The 20,937-nt window shown below is 39.5% G+C and overlaps 1 protein-coding gene across 3 annotated transcripts in view; it reads right to left on the bottom strand.

Annotated features, from left to right (window-relative positions):
• Window positions 1-1,837: 1,837 nt before the first annotated feature.
• SERPINI1 (serpin family I member 1) overlaps window positions 1,838-20,937 on the bottom strand; it is a 72,566-nt gene continuing 53,466 nt past the window's right edge. For all 3 annotated transcript variants that reach the window (XM_061168266.1, XM_061168265.1, XM_061168264.1), the window contains 4 exons: window positions 16,787-16,884; window positions 3,931-4,017; window positions 2,396-2,485; window positions 1,838-2,166 (listed from right to left, as the gene is read on the bottom strand). In XM_061168266.1, the coding sequence (XP_061024249.1) occupies window positions 2,090-2,166; window positions 2,396-2,485; window positions 3,931-4,017; window positions 16,787-16,884 (352 nt within the window). In that variant the 3' untranslated portion in view covers window positions 1,838-2,089. The remainder of the gene's footprint in view (window positions 2,167-2,395; window positions 2,486-3,930; window positions 4,018-16,786; window positions 16,885-20,937) is intronic.

The raw sequence follows: 20,937 nt of genomic DNA, 5'->3' as shown, positions 1-20,937 counted from the left end.
CAATTTTTAATAAATTTACTGAACTCTTATTGTAAACTACAACCCTATCTCTTGAATCTCTCCAAGTTGCATGAAAATTATAAAACTTTTCTGTTTCAATATGTAAAAATATAAAACATATAAACCTATGTTAAGTGGAGCTTTGCTACCAACCTGAGTCAATGGGCCAACTGTAATGGCATCGCCTGGGAACTTGTTAGAAATGTAGAATTTCAGGTCCCATCCCAAAGCTACTAAATGAGAATCTGCATTTTTAATTAGATACCCAAGTGATTGTATTACACATGAAAAACCAATTTAGGGTACTTCATTGATTGATCTAATTTTCTATAAATTAACCACATTTAAACAACTAGTGAGGATTCCCAGGGGTTCACTGGTAAAGAATCTGCCTGCCAATGCAAAGGGACGCAGGAGATGTGGGTTCAATCCCTGGGTCAGGAAGATCCCGTGGAGGAGGAAATGGCAACCCACTCCAGTATTCTTGCCTGGAGAATCCCCGTGGACAGAGGAGCCTGGTGGGCTACAGACAACAGGGTCACAAAGAGTTGGACATGACTGAACTGAGCACTCATGCATGCAAACAAATAATATTTAAGTGTTCCACATGTATCCTTTATTTTAGCAATATTCAAGATTTAGTGTGTAACAAAATCACCAAAGGAACTTTTTAAAAATGCAGACTTTCAAGTTTTTCCTCTCAGTTTAGAATTCAGTATGTCAAAGTCAGGCCTGCGTGCTCCAAACCACAGCTCTCCTGAACAGAATTAAAGTTAATAATATCAATCCTCTTAACAGCTCCAAATCACAGCAAGATACCTAACATACATGAAAGTCACAAACTGTTTCTGTTAAATTTTGAAACATTTCAAACTTTTTCAGAAATTATTAATCAAAGAATCAAAAATTTGGCATTAAATGAGTCTGGTTCCATTCATGGAATCTGATGAGATTATTCCTTCCCCCATGCACCCACCCCCACCCCCCAACAAAGTTGTTTCAGCCACAGGATAACAAAATAATTTACTAGAGAACTTAAGAAATCAATACTGTCCCCACTGAATTGACAACATGTGTACTAGAACATAAAAGCAAAACATTATGCAAAGGACGTATCTCTCAAGAGGTCTCAAACACAAGTGTATTCCAGAACTATCAGCAACCAATGGGAAAAACAAGGAATGTGATACTCCAGTTACAGATCTTTAAGTTCAAAAAAGGAAAACCTCTTGCACAGAACAAGAACATCCCTGTGAGCAGCTTTTGGCCTGTGACCTGCTAGTTGCCAGTGTCTGTACCAGCAGAGTTTTTCTAGTTTATTCTCCAGTGACATACCAGAGGGCAAATTTTTATTCTTAATTTGCTCATCTGGCTTATTTGGGGACTTGGGGGAACTAAGCTGTAGGTCAGATTTTACTTGCAGCAGTAAAACATGGTGATATACCAGGCTTGTAATCTATATCACCCTTATGAAGCCAAGTAGATCTTTAAAGACACAATCAATAAGCTCTAGCTATAAGCTCTGGGTTGGCATAGCCCCAATTTTTTCCTAACAAGTTTTTTCATGGAGCCACATAAAAGATGCTCAGTTTGCAGGTTTTTATTTTAAACTATACACTGTCTTCAGAGAAATAGCAATCGGAGTTTTTGTGGAGTAGCTGTCCACAAAAATACCTCACTAGTTGTTGCTTGTTAGGTATAAGTGAGTAACACTAATTTACTTTGGTGCTTTGTTTCTGCACAATTATGAAAGGCTTAAGATGCCCAGAAGTACCACTGTTGCCAAATTCTACCTACAGGTATCTAAATAATACTTCTAAAATGAAAAACAGAACTGTTGACATGTTCACTGTGTACTTTTATTTTAAATACTAGCACAACAAACACAATGAAATGACAGGACCATTGCCTCGATAATACTGATAACATTCCTTGACAAGTTGGCTTATAATTTACATACATTATTTTTATCAGGAACTATTTTAAATATTATTTTCCGATATATTGTAAAACACAAGTCTCAAATATATACCAGTTGCAGACATAATGTGCTTAGTTACTGTTTTCTTTGTTACTCAAATAAAATGATTTAAAGTTCCTCAAAATCATGTCCACTGGTGTTCATGGTTTCAGGGTGCATGACTCGTCCCATGAATAGGATTGTACCTGCATTGGGTAGGGAGTGAACAAAAAAGGAGTTGAACAAAAGCTATTTATTTTCCTTCTTGCTTACGATTAGCAATGTTCTAAAGATAAGAATGTGAATAAATTATTGTCACTTAAAAAATCATCTGAACATTAGAAATTATCTGATAAAAATGCAGGAGTATGTTTTCAATTAACAAATGATTTCTTTTTGGCCATAAATAAAGTTCTGTTCTCATAACAGACTTACCTGTTCTCCTGTTCCTGATAAGAAAGAAAAATGGATGGTCGACAATAACTTGAGGATACAGCACAGCCATCCTGCTAATTGCAATCATTCCTGTAGCACAGTGAGAAAGTAATTACATGTCTGTGGATATGCAGGGACTAATGAGCAATTTCTCCAAACCATCTATGTTCAGCACAAAGGTAATGATTTACACGAAGCAAGGCTTCTCTCTTAAAGGCTTAAAGAGAGAAAAATTGTAAATGAGCTAACATCTCTATTTCACCTTAAAGAAAAACAAATATGTACACACACATGTACACACTTCCTCCCATCACCCACCGAAAATAGAGGATAATTTATTCTGCCTATTACAAATTTTTATTCTCGGCCTCAGACAGATACTTATGGCTTTAATAAAACGACTTAAGGAAAGTGGGAAAAACAAACAAACAAACAAATACCGTCCCCAGCTTTCCCCTCCCCCAGTTTCTTTATATTACCAAATCATCATTTGTTTTATCTGAAATGGGGATTTTACATAGCAAGTCACCAGGCTTCTAGCAAGCGGCCAGAACAGCAGTGATTAAAGAGAAAATACAGCAGGGAGAAATTCAATGATGCTTCCTACAGCTGGGAAACTGAATTCCCTTGAGATCTTTACTGTGGGATAATCATTTTATACTTGCTGCAGGGAGATGCGTTGTCAGGAAAAGGCCAAGATTAAATGATGTAAGATTTGAAGCTTTCTCAATGCCTGAGACTACTGTTTCTATTTCCTCCCCCAAACACCATTTTAACTGATGAGATCCTTTTAATGGGTAAATATATGCAGAGGTTAAACGTAATGTGTACAAACATGATGTGTTACATTTTACTAGAGAAGGGAAAAATCCTTCTAAAATTTGGTGATGGCTGTTGAACACGATATTGAAACAAAACCAAACAAATAAATGAGAAAAGAAAAATCCTTCTCACTTAACTAAGGAGATCAGAATGTTCAAAATAATTAATTAAGGACATTTACTGTTACTGTTGTTGGTTTTTTTTTTTTTTTTGGATGGATGATTTAGGTAAATTTTTTAAAATTTTCATTTAAAATTATTATTTTATTATTAACTTAAAATTTTGTATTGCATGCTATTATGTATGCTTGTTTGTGCATGGGCTTTTAAAAAATCAATGCTCTTCACTGACAAAATTAAGAACTAACTCCCACAAATAATTAAATAGAAAAAAAAAGTTTAACCGGGCAGCAGGGAAATATTTTAAATATTTAAATGGACAGCACAGCAGGAAAATCTATTCTGCAGAGCTGACAATCTCCTCCTGCCTCTCATTAGAGATGGGAGTTACTCTGTATGGGGCTCTGAAATGAATGCATGTTTCATATTCTATTTGGAAAATCCTAGCAGGTTCATCATTAGCTTGACTTCTAAGTGAGGGCAGCATCAGTTTTATGACTTGGTTCTAAAAATGACTCCCATTCCCCTACCCAAGACTGCTTTAAGAATACAGATCTAGAAAAGCTGAGATTTGGGAAAACCATAATTTGTCACCTGAGGCAGCAGCAGCTTCTGAGCCTTCTTCATTGACCTCTATGAAGCACTTGTGAATTGCTTTGGAAAGGAAAATCTCTTTGTTATCTGCAAAAAAAAGAGAGATAACAGGAGCATTTTTTGGTATCAGAGATAGGGAAGCACTTTACCCTTTAGTTAAACAGATCTGAAAAACATAAGTGATATAAGGTACAGATATAAAACATAAGAGATAATGTAAGATTACTTTTATGATTTGAGAGAACTGTTGGAGATGTATTTTCTATTTTGTCTTTTGTATTATATTCTCTTGCTGATTTTCTCCTCCATTTTATTGGTAATTTACTCATCGTTTATTTTGTATATTGCCAGGAAAAGCAAAACGTGGCTCTGCTTTTAATAACAATTTCAAATTAGTTCATAACTCAAGAAAAACTCCTTACCTGTTTCTCTCTAACTTGAAACTTAAAAACATAAAATGAAAATGGGTAGAAATCCACATATAATCAAAATAAGAAATTTTTAAAAAATCTAATCTCTAATTACTGTGATGATATAAATATCCTTGGCAAAGGAAAACAAACTTGACTTCTAGATTATAGAAATAATTTTCTGCAGATAAATGTTAACTTTGTGTGTGTGCTAAGTCGTTTCAGTCACATCTGACTTTGCAACTCTATGAACTGTAGCCTACCAGGCTCCTCCATCCATGGGATTCTTCAGGCAAGAATACTGTAGTGGGTTGCCATTCCTTTCTCCAAGCGATCTTCCTGACCCAGGGATTAAACTTGCATCTCTTACATCTCCTGCATTGGCAGGCGGGTTCTTTACCACTACACCACCTGGGAAGCTTAATCAACTTCGAGGGGTATAAATTATTTACTATGCACTGTATCTGTTTATAATACACAATTTGGTAAATTCTGATAGATGTGTATATCTATGACCCCACTTCCACAAATAAGATAAAGAATATTTCCACCTCCCCTCAAAATTTCTTGTGCTCCTTTATGTGGATAACTTTGAAATAAAAGATTTGCCATCAACTGGACAAATTTACAAACATACATAAATTAGAAAGTTGAATCAAGGAAAAATATAGAAAGTCTGAATAGTCCAGTAAGCATTAAAGTAGCTGAATCAGTAGACAGAATCTTCCCCAGCCCTCAAAATTAAAGACTCCAAGCTTAGATGGTTTTCTAGGGAACTTTAACCAAACCTTCTAGGAATAGATAGAATTTTCTGAGATAAAACTATTCCAGACTCTAGAAAGAGAATAAAAGCAATCTAAGCCATCTCTGGGTAGTCTTAACCTTGCTATTAAAATTAAACAAGTTCAGTTCAGTTCAGTCGCTCAGTTGTGTCTGAGTCTTTGCTACCCCATGAACTGCAGCACACCAGGCCTCCCTGTCTATCACCAGCTGCTGGAGTCCACCCAAACCCATGTCCATTGAGTTGGTGATGCCATCCAATCATCTCATCCTCTGTCACCCTTTCTCCTCCTGCCCTCAATCTTTCCCAGCATCAGGGTCTTTTCAAATGAGTCAGCTCTTCGCATCAGGTAGCCAAAGTATTGGAGTCTCAGCTTCATCATCAGTCCTTCCAATGAACACCCAGGACTGATCTCCTTTAGGATGGACTGGTTGGATCTCTTTGCAGTCCAAGGGACTCTCAAGAGTCTTCTCCAACACCACAGTTCAAAAGCATCAATTCTTTGGTGCTCTGCTTTCTTTATAGTCCAACTCTCACATCCATACATGACTACTGGAAAAACCATAGCCTTGACTAGGCGGACCTTTGTTGACAAAGTAATGTCTCTGCTTTTTAATATGCTGTCTAGGTTGGGACTGTCTAAAAACAGAAATTCGTAGACAAAACTCACTTATTAACATGGAGGCAAAGTTCTTTAAAATCAGAAAATTAAACCTAGAAGCATATACAAATCCTTTTTTAAATGAGTTTCTGAGGATGTCAGCAGTTAAAACTGCTCTGCCTCCAGTTCACATCACAAGCTTCCTCTGGGATGACCATCAACCACAAACCAATTTTTGCTACTCCCCTACTTCAACCCTTATCCTCTAACCTGCTAGCCCGCCCTCCCAGCTCCCCTCCAGTATACCACACACCTACATGCCTGCTCAGGATGCAGTATGAAGGCCGCCGTGAGGCTGACTCTGCCTCTTTCATTTAGCATTCTTCACTCTACACACTGTGTTCCAGATTTTTTGAACTACAGTGGCTTGAGCAGACCACACTTTATCACTTCTGTGTCTTTGTTTCCCTGGAAACTCCCTAAACCCTTGCACAGTCAGACACTAATCTTCAGCTTCCAACCCTTCAGCTCAGCTTCCACCCCTACCTGGGCTTCCCTGGTGCTCAGAAGTAAAGAATTTGCCTGCAGTGCAGAAGACCCAGGTTTGATCCTTGGGCCAGGAAGATCCCCTGGAGAAGGGAATGGCCACCCACTCCAGTATTCTTGCCTGGAAAATTCCATGGGCAGAGGAGCCTGACAGGTGGGTTACAGTCTATAGGGTCACAAAGAGTCAGACACAACTGAACAACTAACAGTTTCACTTTTTTCCCAACCCTACCAGGACTTTTCTGCTCTCCACTGATTCCTGCTGCTGCTGCTGCTAAGTCACTTCAGTCGTGTCCGACTCTGTGCGACCCCATAGACGGCAGCCCACCAGGCTCCCCCATCCCTGGGATTCTCCAGGCAAGAACAATAGAGTGGGTTGCCATTTCCTTCTACAATGCATGAAAGTGAAAAGTGAAAGTGAAGTTTCTCAGTTGTGTCCGACTCTTAGCCACCCCATGGACTGCAGCCCGCCAGGCTCCTCCGTCCATGGGATTTTCCAGGCAAGAGTACTGGAGTGGGTTGCCATTGCCTTCTCCTATCCCCCATTAAAGTAGAACTAACCACTCTTTCCCACTGAACCCAGGATCTAATTCTACTTAAGCCTTCATAATATATCATATTTGTACTGTTCTCTCTCTTCCAGTGGATTTCCACCTCCTTCAGGCAAGGACTGTGTCCTTCCTCTTAGTGGCCCTGGCTTCTAGCATCTAGTGAGCCTAAGGGGTGAACTAAGCTAAGTAGAGGGAGCTTCCTGGTAATGCGTAATTTACCAATATTTAATCCAACATTTTGTTATTGCTCTTTAGTCATTAAATCGTGTCTGATTCTTTTGCAACCCCATGGACTGTGTAGCCCGCCCAGCTCCTCTACCACTGGGAGAAGCCTAGAGAAGCCCACAGTCCAACATTTAGTAATTGTTGAATGAAAGAAAGAGAAAGTGTTAGCTGCTCAGTCGTGTCCAATTCTTTGTGACCCCAGGGACTGTGTCCCGCCAGGCTTCTCTGTCCATGGGGATTCTCCAGGCAAGAATCCTGGAGTGGACAACCATTCCCTTCTCCAGGGGATCTTCCCAATCCTGGGATCAAACCCGGGTGTCCTGCATTGCAGGCTGATTTTTTATTGTTTGAGCCACCACGAAAGCCCAAATGAAAGGGGTTAATTATTTCATATATTAATAGTCAGACTGTGGGTATTGTCACTCTACAGGCCCCATGACCACAATTCTGTTCACAATTATGGCTACAGAGTTTATTCTTATAATAAATAAAACATATGACAGTAACCCAGAGTAGATGGAAAACAGTCCCAGAGAGACAGAAAGAATACAAAGACCTCACACACACTAGAAAACTTAGAAAATCTGAGTGGAAGAGCAGAGGGAATGTGACTCAATAACCAATGTTACCATATATATTTCAAAGACAGCAAATAAAGATTGAAACCAATGTCCCAACCCCACCAGAGACAGCAGGTTTCTGCAGTTGTAAACAAGATCTCGGGACACTTAACCTTAAGAGAAATGCCACCTCTTTGGATGAACAAGTAGGAGAGAACATGTGAAAAGTGAGAAATCACATCATGAATACCAAAGGGACAAAAGAAAATGGAATATTTTTCTTTTGGGACAAACTTCAAGCAGTTACACTGAAATAAAATATCAGCTGTAAATGGTTTAAGAAAGAGTATGCTGCCACCACATCAGAGAAGGAGATAAGATCATGCAGGAATACAGGCAAGATCACAGCTTCTGTGTTTGCCCTCCTATATTGCTCATCCTCATGTAATTATGTGTCAGTCAAGACCATCTTTCCAGCTAGGCCAGACACTTACTCCCTCAAGGCCTGCACCTTCCTGTGCTATTCACCTCCTGTCTCAATCCCCAGTTTCAGGCACATTGCCAGCCACTAGGTACCTGCATTCAGGTATGGGAGGGGAGTTAAAGAGATTCACACTGATGAGTTTACCTTATTGCTTAGAGAAAAGATAACTATTCTCTAAAAATGGAAATAAAGAAACCACTGGGAAACAGAAATACAAAAAAAAAAGAAAAGAAATCCACACACTGTTCCCAAGCAGTCTTCTAGTCACTGCAGACATTGCTGCCAAATAACTGGCCCTACTTTCCTCCGGGCAGCATGGTGCAAGGCTTTTCACAATGGATGAGATGGGAACAGGGCCAGGAAACCCTAGATCCCCCAGAGAAGAGCTGGGAGATAATACAAACTCTTCCAAAAAAAGCAGAGCAAAAATACTAAGGTATTCATTCAGCTACTGAGCAAATATTTGTCGAGTACCTTGCTTGCCTGAGGTATTGTTCAGGGCACCAGAGGCTCTGAGTGTCTGCGATGGACATAACGCTGGCAGGCTGGCCTTCGTACGGGAGGATGCCACTGTTTTCTTCGTGGCACTGTTCTTAAACAGCCAATTTAAATAGATGGCTGCGTCACCAAGGACAGGCTTAAAATAACAAAATGAACGGAGTTCCATAACAGAACCCTGGGATACCAAAAACATCTCTGTCTCTGTACTTTAGCTGCTAAAATATTTTGAGCTTCGGCCCCACCCATGACCTTTAGAAAGGTTTTAAGAATCTGAGCTCCTTCAAGGTGGGAATAGTGTTTGCCTGTTTGTTTTTCCACATAGATTTTGTGATAGACCAGCAAATATTCATTTATGTATTCACTCATTCACTTAGCCATGTACCGAGCACCACGTCCTGTGTGCCTGATATTGTTGATGAACTGGGTATACTGTGGTGCACTAAATAAGTTTCTTCCTGGGAGGGAAGGCAGACCTTAAATAAATGCGTGCTCAGTCACTCAGTTGTGTCCAACTCTTTGCGACCCCATGAGACCCTGCCAGGCTCCTCTGTCCATGGGATTTCCCAGGAAAGAATACTCGAGTGGGTGGCCATTTCCTACTCCAGGGGATTTTCCTGTCCCAGGGACTGAACTCACATCTCCTGCCTCACCTGCATTAGCAGGCAGATTCTTTACACTTTCACCTCAATTTTTTTTTTTTAACCATTGAGTCATCTGGCAAGTTCAGACATTAAATAACCAGGATGATTTTTTAAAAAGCGAATCAATGAAAGACCACAGTTTCAGGGTATATTAAGTATAACAAATAAGATAAAGTGATGGGTTAGCTGTGACTAGGGCAGGTAAGAGGAACTACTTGATATCAGATGTTAAGAAAGGTTTGTCTGAGGAGATTAATTTGAGCTGAGACCTAGAGAATAGAGGAGTCGGTGCTGGGCAGACCTGAAGGCAGAGCTTCCAGTAAAATGGGAGAAAGGCTAATGTAGATGCAGATACAAGCCAGGTGTGTTCAAGGACCCATAAAAGGCTGTGAGACTGGAACAAGGGGAGTGAGGAGGGCCAGAGCCTCGAGAGAAGCCCCCAGCTTGGAGCAAGGCAGGGCTCAGGATCATCTCCTAAGGGCACGCTCCCACCCAGCATCTATCCCGCTTCCCACATTGTGTTGGGCTCTGAGGACAGAAAGACGTCTATGACACATTCCGGGCTTCTGAGGAGCTCCTAGCTTAGTGACAAACATTCTAAAGAAAAGTAGACCTTTGATAGCACTTTGCACTATCAGAGTTCAGATGACAGAGAGAAAAACCATCTAGGAAGGGAACGATGTCCAGAAAGCTGCTTAGGGATGGTGACATTTGAACTGGTTCTTGAAGAATAAGTAGAAGAGTGAAAGCTGGAGAAGGGGACATGGGCATTCCAAGTCAGGAATTATATCTGCAAGGTGAGAGAAGCCGTGGGGATGACCGGAAGGTCCAACTGAAGCCCCGGCTATAGGAGCAGGGGAGCGGCGGAGGATGTGCTCGATATTAAGAGCTTGGATCATGATGCTAGAGAGCCCGGGGTTTGTTCAGAAGGAACAGGACACGGCTGCTCTGATTTTAGCAGATATCTGTGGCAGCAGCTGTAAAGCCTGAATTGGATGAGCAATTAGCTGGGGGCAAGAAGATCAACTTTGTCAGCTGTTGCAACAGTCCAGGCAAAAAAGTAGGGGGAGAAATGGAATTATGGTTTCAGTTGGAACCATAGCTGGAAGAGAAAGACAGCTCTCTGACTTACAGGCAGAAGAAAGAACAAACAGGGCAAGATGTAAGAGTCAGTCCAGCACAAATCCCCGCACTTGAGTCTGACCTGAATATGGCTTTTGCTGTGTCTTCTTAATTCCTTTATTTTATTGGCTCCTTTATTAAAGCTCATACTTTGTGCTGAAGGATTTAGTATTCTCTTTCTCTTTCCCCTTACACCTTCCAAGAGGATTATCTATTAATCCAAATGCTGACATTCATTTCCATTACAAAAATAGCCCTACTCTATAACCGGATCCTCACTGCAACTAGATGAGCATTTTAAATAAAGCCTGAGAAGAAAATGATTCTTAGCACTCTCTAGCTTCCATGTTTATTATATGAGTCTTTACTATGTTTTATGTTAATGGAATTTAGCGTCAAAAGTAATGGACATCAAACTGAGGTGAAAAAATAAACACAACAGATACAGAACGTCTCATCTTATTTGTTCTTTCATCCAGAGAGTACAAAGCAGAAAGCAACAGTGCTGGGTGCTTCTTAAACACACATAAGGATCAATTTGGGGGAGCTTAAATTCTGGCAGGGGATACCTAATACATAAATGATTTTAGGAGATTAGACATGATATGTGACATAAGAAAAATAATAGAATATTGTAGTAGTTAAGGACTGGTAGCTTCTGGTTGGTATAATCATGGTGACTTAATAAAGTTAGGGATATCTGACCTGAGGCTCAGTTCAAAAGATAATTCGGGTGGGAGAGATTTCATAACGATGGGGTGCTGGGGGGATGTGGGGTGCTGAGCGAGTGTTCAGTTTGGCTGGAGCACAAGCTGTGTGTAAGGAATCAGATGGAGCTGAGGCTGGAGGGAGCTGAGGTCTGAACGTCCTGATGAGAGGTGGATATTGCACGGCAGACGGAAGGGAGGCTTTGAACAGGAACTGGAATGATCTGAGAGCGAGTTTTAAGGCGATTAATCTTGGCAGTGGTAGATAAGACAGATTAGATGGAAGAGAGATTGGAAACCGTTTAGGAGGCAATTGAAATAGTCTAGGGCAGCAGTAATGAGAGTCTGAAATGAAAGTAGATGCCATGGAACAGAAAATGAAGGAGTGGATTCAAGGGGTCTTAGCAAAGGACTCTCGAGTCACTCAGTTTTTCCAGAAGCAAGAGAATGTGAAGCAGGGTATTTTGTTGTTGCCGTTGTTCACTGCTAAATCACATTTACTATTTTTGAAGAAGATAAAATTTTCATTACACGATTTAAAAATGTAACAGCATCCCAACACTACTGAATTGTTTCTGGGTGCTTTCAAATTTATAAATTCTGCTAATAATGATACTTTAAAAAGATTTTTTTAGTTTTTATATGTGTGCGTGTGTACCCAGTCATGTCTGATTCTTTGGGCCCCAAAGACTGCAGCCTTCCAGGCTCCTTTGTCCATGGAATTTTCCGGGCAAGAATACTGGAGTGAGTTGCCATTTCCTTCTCTAAGGGATCTTCCTGATGCAGGAATTAAACCTGTGTCTCTTACCTCTCCTTCTTTAGCAGGTGGATTCTTTACCAAAGAGTATTAAAGAAATCATACACACACAAGGTAAATTTCCAAACCAAATACAGTGGCCTATGAAGTGAAAAGCCCTCTCTCACCTAATGGCCTCTGTTCTTGAGGCAACCTCTGCTATCATTTTCTAAGATATTCATAATGTTCTGCTCATTTAAAAGCTTAAATACATATTTATGAGGAGGTGGTCTAAGATGGTGATGGAGCAAAATCCTGAACTCTCCTTTCACAGACACCAAACCTACTGCTATGTATGGAACAATGACTGCTAGAAAAGAATTAATAAGCAGCTGACCAATGGGAGGGGCCACAATGAGTCAAAGGGCCTCATGAGACAGGTAGGAGGGGCAGAGGGTCAGTCTCACCAAAAATCACACACCCTGGTAGGGAGGGATTTCCGGTCCAGAGCTACTCACCCAACCCTAGGAACCTGCACTGCAGAGATGAGATTCCCAAATATCTGCCTTTGGAAACCTAAGGGACTTACGTCCAGAGGACCCAGGGGCTGGGGAGACTTGAGACACTCCTTTTAAATGACACGGTCTCGCTTGTTCCAGGATTTAGCACAAAGGCAGCAGTTGGAGAGTGGCATGGATGAGTGTTGCATTTGCTTTCTCCCTGTGCCTTGCTTGCACAGGCTCAGCCTTGCTGAAGTCTCGGGTGTGCCCCATCCCCAGTCTTTCTAAAGGCAGGGGTGTGCCCTTCCCCCAGTGATCTTCACCTGCATCACTAAAGCTGGGGAGTGAGCACAGTCCCTGCAGGGATGCCCCTTAATTGCCTGGCCCTTGTGGCCAGAGGGGTTTGCATTTCTGGGCCCCCGCCCCCAAATTGTAACAATCAGAGAGACAGTTCTGTGAGGCTCCTACCCCCAGGGTACTGCATAGACAGTAAATTAAAACCATCCCCTTCTGCCTGTGAAAAAGGCTCACTGCCTTGTCCTGGAGCGTCACCCTGAGGGACAGGCTGCAGGTGTGTTTCCATGTACAGGTTACAGAGGCGCTCGCAGGGAATGTAGGCAGGAAGACACCCTCCTTCAGCTCTCCCTGGGCCTCGCCACAACTTGCTGGTACCTCCCCAGAAAGAAATTATTCACTCCCCTGAAGCCCTGATTTTTGCAAACTCTCACCCAGGGACACATTGAGATCTGGTCTGCAGATCAGCAGTGTTTGTAATTGTGGGCCCGCAGGGCTGCATGGACTTGCATACCTTAAAAGCTACAGCCTGGGGCTTCCCTGGTGGCTCAGTGGTTAAGCATCCCCCTGCCAGTGCAGGAGACAGGAGTTCGATCCCTGATCCCGGAAGACCCCATGTGCCATGGAGTAACTAAGCCCATGAGCCACAGCTTTTGAGCCTGTGCTCCAGAGCCCGGGAACTACAACTACTGAAGCCTGCGCACCCTAGAGCCCATGGCCTGCAACAAGAGAAGACACTGTAGTGAGAAGCCCGTGCACCACCACCAGAGAGCAGCCCCTTCTCCCTGCAGCTAGAGAAAAGCCCGCAAGCAGCAATAAAGACCCAGCACAGACAAAATTAAATAAATAAATAAAATCATTTTTAAAAAAAGAACCACTCTACAACAAAACATTTTGGTCACTATTCCTTTTATGAAATCCAGCTGTTTATGTCTCTCTCCTCACAAGTCTGCGTGTTTCTTCAGAGCAGGTATACCATCGTAATCATTCCTTCATTTTTATGACCTAGTGCTTTGCTCACCCTCTCTGCCTTACTACGAGTTGTTAAGTGAAAGGAGTAGACATGGCACTGAATATAATTGATTTGTATAACTTAAACACCATGAAATTCTCATTAAAGCAGAAAGTAATAACCAAATACATGTTTATAAATTTTCCTGGGTACTTGTGAGGATTACTAAGTGTCATAAACATTTTAATCAGCAAGGTTTTCATGTTATTTGGGGAAGAGAAGGATATGTGTGAAAAGGACACCAACCACATAAGACAGAGCATATGGTGCCCCCAAAATGATGCAGGGAATAAATGCTATTGAATTTAGAGGAACGGAGAGGCAAGTTTTATAGTTGCATCACTAGAAGGTTTCTGAATGAATGATTTATAAGGTAATGTGTATATTTGTGAGAGAGAGAGGGAAAGAGAAAGAGAATGAAGAATGTATTCGTTGGGGTGGCTGGTATGTCAGGATTTCCAAGACTCTGGCAAAACTAGAAATTTAAGAATCAAGGAATTCTCACTGAAGGCTTGAGAAGTTAACCTTAGATCACTTATTCTGATAATCTGAATTGGGTAGTGTTTGAGGCCAATCCTGGGTTTCTTACTGATATTTTAAGGAGTTAAATGATCCAAGAAATGTAACAGACAAGGTGGCCCCAGATAAACCTATTCTCCCCTTCTCTCTCTTGTTTTATCCTCTAGCAGATGTTCGTGCATGCCCAATCGATTCAGTTGTGTCCAACTATTTGTGACCCTAATGCACTGCAGCCCACCAGGGTCCTCTGTCCATGGGATTCTTCAGGCAGGAATACTGGAGTGGGTTGCTATGCCCTTCTCCAGGGGATCGTCCCAATCCAGGGACTGAACTCGCATCTCCTACATTTCCTGCAATGCACCGGGGAAGCCCTAGCAGATGTCCACAGTGTACCAACTATGTGTCAGCCCTGGGTCAGGTACTGGGAATGCCTCTGTGAGCAGGATGCCGAGACAAATTCAGTGCTGATAGAGTTCTGTTCAAAGAGCAGAGACTTTCCACTATAGACTATATGAACTCTGAAAGAGACTAGTGTGATTTCAAATCTGCACTAATATGTACATTTATGCTCTACTGTCTCTGGCAGTAAGGCAATTAAATATTACCTTATAAACCTTCCGGATATGTGAAAAAATTTAAGCCACACTGATCACAATAATTGATTTGCTACTACAGTGATACTCCCTCAGGACTGAAAAGCAGCAAATATTCTGTGTGTGTGAAATAACTGCCTAGATGTTTGGGTGAGACAGTGAGGAATCTCTAATCAAACTGAAAATAGAGCCATGGTAAGAAAGCAAAATATAATTATCCGGTTGGAATTTGGCCAGTATAGCAGACAGATTCTCTGAATTCCTAAGGAAAGAAGCATAAGAACTTTAAATTATCCTATGTTCGAACCATGAATATATTTCTGACTCAAGTACAATGTACCCATTACCTTCTGAATCTCCACCAGTCCTATTTTCTTGACAACCTTACTCAAAAGTTCAGAGCCCTAGGAACCTGGATGTGAGACATGAGGACCTTTCCTCAGGGAACATTCACTTCTCTCATGAGGACAGGAACATTTATATAGTAGACATGTAGAAAAATTCCATAAGTGGTTTGGGATGTAAGTTGTCTAAATCACGGGTAGAAGTTGTGGTATCGAATACATCAGTATCATCTCATTGCTAGAAGCTGAATGCTGGTTAGAAAACAATCTTCCCAAACCAAAACTTGGGAAGATAAAGCCTTTTTTCATTGTAGACTCCTTGAGAAATTCTTGAAAGCTATGCACCTGCTATCTTTGCCCTGTCTCTCTCTCTTGCACACACACACATATACACACATGCACCCCAAATGCAATTTCAGGGGTGGAGGCATCCACTTCTCTAAATTCAGTCCATGAGCCTTCACACTCCAGGTTGAGAAGCTATTATTTAGTCAGCTTCATTTTTCTATAGGTTGCTGCTTCAGGAGAGAAAAATCTAAATTCTTTCCTATAAACACATGAAATGCTAAGGAATTTTTTTTTTTATCACCTCTACTCTCTCTATAGTTGGAGACTTTGATTCAATAAATTGCATGTAAAGAAGCCCTATACATTCAGTATATTTTTTCTTGATATATATCTGTCTTTATCTCATCAGAAAAAGGATTATTTCCCATGTTCTACAGAAATAATGGAAAATAATTATCTTGTCTAACTAAGACTTATACTCACAAGTGTCTTGGAGTTGGCTGCTTTAAAATATTTCCAAAAGAATTTTACATTTCTAAGTACCTTAACATTACTATTACTAATATGTTAATATTTTTATCCTGATCAAATTAGGAAATCAAATAATTTAACTGGTTGTGTTCCTGTGGGATATTTAAAATAAATTACTCAACAGCCAGTATGCCAAGTATATTTTGAAGCTATTTCTTCAAAACCACTGTTTTTTATTGACGACTTAGTACAATATTTCAGAGAAGGCAATGGCAACTACTCCAGTCCTCTTGCCTGGAAAATCCCATGGACGGAGGAGCCTGGTGGGCTGCAGTCCATGGGGTCACGAAGAGTCGGACACGACTGAGCGACTTCCCTTTCACTTTTCACTTTCATGCCTTGGAGAAGGAAATGGCAACCCTCTCCAGTGTTCTTGCCTGGAGAATCCCAGGGACGGGGGAGCCTGGTGGGCTGCCGTCTAAGGGGTCACAGAGTTGGACAGACTGAAGCGACTTAGCAGCAGCAGCAGGACAATATTTACATCATCTCTCAGGTGTTCTTAAAACATCTAGTTCTCACAGTGGGTACTCAGTTATCCTTTCTTCCTTCTTTCTTTCCTATATGATTTATTATAACCAGATATATTGAGATGTTCAATCAACACATCTATTGATTATCTATCTACAAGGCATTTTGTCAGATGTTATGGGAAATTCAAAGATGTATAAGACAGGTCTTCTGGAGAATATAATCTACTGTCAAAGATAAGACATGAATCAGAATAACATAAATTTAATGTTATGACTGTAAATATAATTTTCTTATAGAAGTTAAATATATTTGCTATATTTATCTGGCAATTGATAAATATATTTTACCTCAGAACTCTGTAATAAACAGAGGCTTCACCAACATCATTATAAAAAAGCTTTTTGGAATATTTTTTATTTAATTGATGTTTATTTCCTACCAGACAAGGCTGTCAGATTTGCATTTTTGATGAAAACTTCAGTTACTCCAAGAGCCTTCAAAACTTCTTTTAAATCAATTTCCTGTTCCACTGTGAACCTGGAGAACATAGAGGGGAAGAAGTACTTAATTACAGCATATTGTTACCTGGGGCAAGAATAAAATGTTAGATATGTTGATTTTTTAAAAGTTTATTTTATAGAGGATAAATTATGCTAAAACTGGATTTTGACTGCATGTAGCATTTGAATATTATTGTAAAAACAGGGAGTATTAAAAAGAATAACATAACAGAATAGTATTTCATTAATAAATAGGAAGCCATGTTGGTCTTAATATGGAATCTCTTCCAAATCAATGAATTGGATCACCCATATTTCCAGTGAAAAATATGGATGAAACATGACTGTATTAATAAACAACTACAGTTTTTAAAAGCAAAGGCTTTTTATTAATTTTTTATAAAAAGTGAAAACAGCTGGTTGGTACTAAATATCTCCTTTTTAAAATATGTTGCCTTATAATCAAAACAGATCATAAATATAAGTTTTTAGGCAATGGGCTGTGTCCTTAAAAAGCTAAGTCTGTAATAGTCACTAAACGTTATATTAGCATCATTTCTGATTTTCTGGTTTTAAGAAGAATGAAAGAGAATGATTGTTATAAACAAGAGGAATGATCAGGAGAAAACCAACAGATGACTAAATGTATAGCAAACATATTAAACTAAGTACTAAATGTTGTCTATATCCAACAGTTCAACTTGCACTTAAACATTGCTTACTTTGATACCACAAAAAGCAGATAGTAACTGTGAAAATAAAAAAGCGGGGTGAGTAGGAAAATATACTGGAGAATATATTCAATGACTTAAGTGAAATTTTCAAGTGTCTTCTGTGTGTGCTGTGTCATTTATTTATTTGTTGGTTTATTTATTGGTCACAGATGGAGCTTACTATACCATAGAAACTTTTCCAACAGTATAAAACAGATCAATAAAAACAGATTAATTCAAATATCACTACAGCCCTTTGAGGTAGGTATTATTATCTTCAGTTAATATTATAGGAAACTGAGGGGGCAGAGAAATGAAATAACTTGATTAAGTGGTGATGGTGGTGGTTTAGTCACTAAGTCGTATCTGACTCTGTGGGACCCCACGGACTGTAGACCACCCAGCTCCTCTGTCCACGGAATTTCCCAGGCGAGAATACTGGCGTGGGTTGCCATTTCCTTCTCCAGGGGATCTTCCTGATCCAGGGATCAAACCAAGGTCTCCTGCATTGCAGATTCTTTACCGCTGAGCCACCAGGGGCGCTCCACCTTGGATCATAGCTAATAAGTGGCAGAGCTGAGATATGATCCAGTTAGCATGTATATCCTGATCCGCCTAAAATAGGGACTTGAAGGAAGGTGTCAGTAAGGAATCCTTTTTACTTCTTAAAACCAGCTTCATTTGTTTCACACTTCTGAGGCTGTTCAGATGAAGATGGTATTTTATAGAGATTGATTTTGGGCAAGTTCCCTAAATTCTGAGCCTCAATTTTGGGATGCAGAAAATGGCAATAATAATGCTTACTTCACAGCATCATTGAGGAGATGAAATAAGGTTTCCAAATGTCTTAGGGCAGTGCTATCATGTAGGAGGCATGAAATAAAGGGCAGATAGTGTTAACAATACTTACTATATTGCAGTTATATGTAACATTTACACTGAATATTTACCAAGTCCCAGGGCAGTGCAGTGCTAAGTCGCTTTAGTCATTTCCGATTTTTTGTGACCCTATAGACTGTAGCTCACCAGGCTCTTCTCTCTATGGCGTTTTCCAGGCAAGGGTACTGGAGTGGGTTTTCACTTCCTTCTCCAGGGGATCTTCCCTACTTAGGGATCAAACCCACGTCTCTTACATCTCCTGCATTGGCAGGAGAGGTTTTTACCATTAGTGCCAGTGCCAACATATCCTAGGCACTATGTAAATTCTTTTATGCTTACTATCTCATTTAATCATCCCTGTGATAATCTCACACAGTCCTATGAGATAGGTATTATTATCTCTGTTCCACAGAAGAACAAACTGAAGTTCAACAAAACTAAGCAACTTGCCCTAATCACACAGCTAGTAGGTGGCAGAATAAAGATATGAGCTGAGATCTTCCCGACTGAAAAGTCCCCCCACCACTAATCACCATAATTCCGACAATGGCTTCTTTAAAAACAGACAAACAAGCTACAGGAAGATTTTACATTTCACCCACTGATTTTAAAAATAAAAAGCCACAACACTGCTTTTTTTGAAACCATAAGGCATGGCTGTTTTTGTAAAGGCATTTGATGTAATCTTGTATTTGCAACTTTCTATTATATCTGAATAAATTAAAGAGGTATGTGGAGGGCAGAAACATTAGAGATTATGTGAAGCAAGTGTTAGAAAAGAACAAATATATATTACATATAAGGACATTTGTAAAAAAAAAAAATACGTGTAAGAATCAATCAAACCCTTTGTAGAAAAATCTAATAAAAGCATTCATGTTAAAGAACAAAATCACATGGCTTATGTACCAGTTTTCTTTTAAGGCATGAAATTGAAGTGCTTTATTAGTAGACAAGCATTTCAAAGTTGCAGGATGGGTTCTCATTACAAAATAGAGAACCACTTATCCTTTGATTTCTAGCACTCTGATCACAAATGAAAAATCTGAGACTACAAAGGTCAGAGTGGAAAGATACTACAGCCAGTCCATCTGCATTCCAAGTAGAGATTTGATTCTGATGTTAGAAAAATCTTTTTAGACCTAAACTGTATCACTAAAATCAGAAAAGTAAAAACATACAATGAAGATGGCTATTTCATTAGAATCAGATTTTAAAAATCCTACTTAAAGTATGTATAAAGATAGATTAACAAAAGATAAATACTAGGACTTAGAAATAAACAATAGTAATAATAGATAATAATTACATGATCCTTACTTTAGGGCAGGCATTATTCCACAGTGCTTTTTAAATATTTTACATATATTATGCATATATAAATAATATATATTTTATATAGTAGCCAAACTATATTTTCTAACATGGATAAATTGGAAGAATATTTGGCAATCTCATTTAAATCTTAGAGATGTATGTATGACTATGTATAAACCTTGTGGTATTTCACTGGATTTGGTAATATCACGTAGAGATAGAAATCTTACCCTCTTCTGAACAGATTCTTGTATTTTGGATAAAAATGTACTTTCAGTTCAGCATCTGATTCCTGTAGGATTTATTGTTCAGGGGGAAAAAAAATAACAATACAGAAGTAATTGCCTCTTCTACACTCCCCCAACCCCCAAATACCCTATGCCTCTTAAGGAAAGCATTTTAAATCAATTTGTATAAAATCTGATATAATAGAAAGTAAATACCTGTCAGATAGGACCAGAATGTGGGCAAATTCAGAAATACTAAGTTCAATTCTTAATGTCTTCATGTGAAAAAACAAACAAATAAACTACATAAGCCCTTTAAGACAGACACTTGAGTAAAGCTGGAACACAACTATTAGAAAATTTTACCTTTGCTAAAATTAAGTCCCATAAATCATTACCCTCAATGAACATCTGCTGGGTCCTAAAGCTGTAAAATGGAGGGGTGGATGGTTCCCATTGATTATTACTGACACACTGGCATTTGAAAACAGTCAATCTCTTAAAAAAGGAAACCCAATTTATCTTATGTAGCTATTTAGCCTCCCACTCTGTGCATTAGCCATGCAGAAGGAGAATTCATAGAACTTCTGGCAAAATGGATACATGGTAATTAACTGTGCCTAGTTTAGTAGCAGGCATTAATATGAGCAAGCAAGCAAGCTAAACTATTTCATAATTGAAGAGTATCTCTTAGAAAATGAAAATTTAATTTTCTTCTGCTGCCACATTCAATTTCTCAGTGGACGGGACCTGGAGGCCACATTTTCTAGCGAATACGGTTGAATTACAATATATGATACTTATTAAGCATTCATTTAGAATTCTTTTAAACTACTAAATAACTTTGCATCCTCATAGAATTAAACATTTGAGGAAATGCTACAGTTAATTCATAGAATTTAGTAAAAGATGCATTAATTCTGTACTGAATTTCTGATATCATCAAAAAGAATT

This window comes from Dama dama, chromosome 19, assembly GCF_033118175.1.
Source record: "Dama dama isolate Ldn47 chromosome 19, ASM3311817v1, whole genome shotgun sequence".
NCBI classification, from domain to species: Eukaryota; Metazoa; Chordata; class Mammalia; order Artiodactyla; family Cervidae; genus Dama; species Dama dama.
The sequence above is the reverse complement of the archived record's forward strand: the minus strand, read 5'-3'. Positions and strand labels throughout refer to the sequence as shown.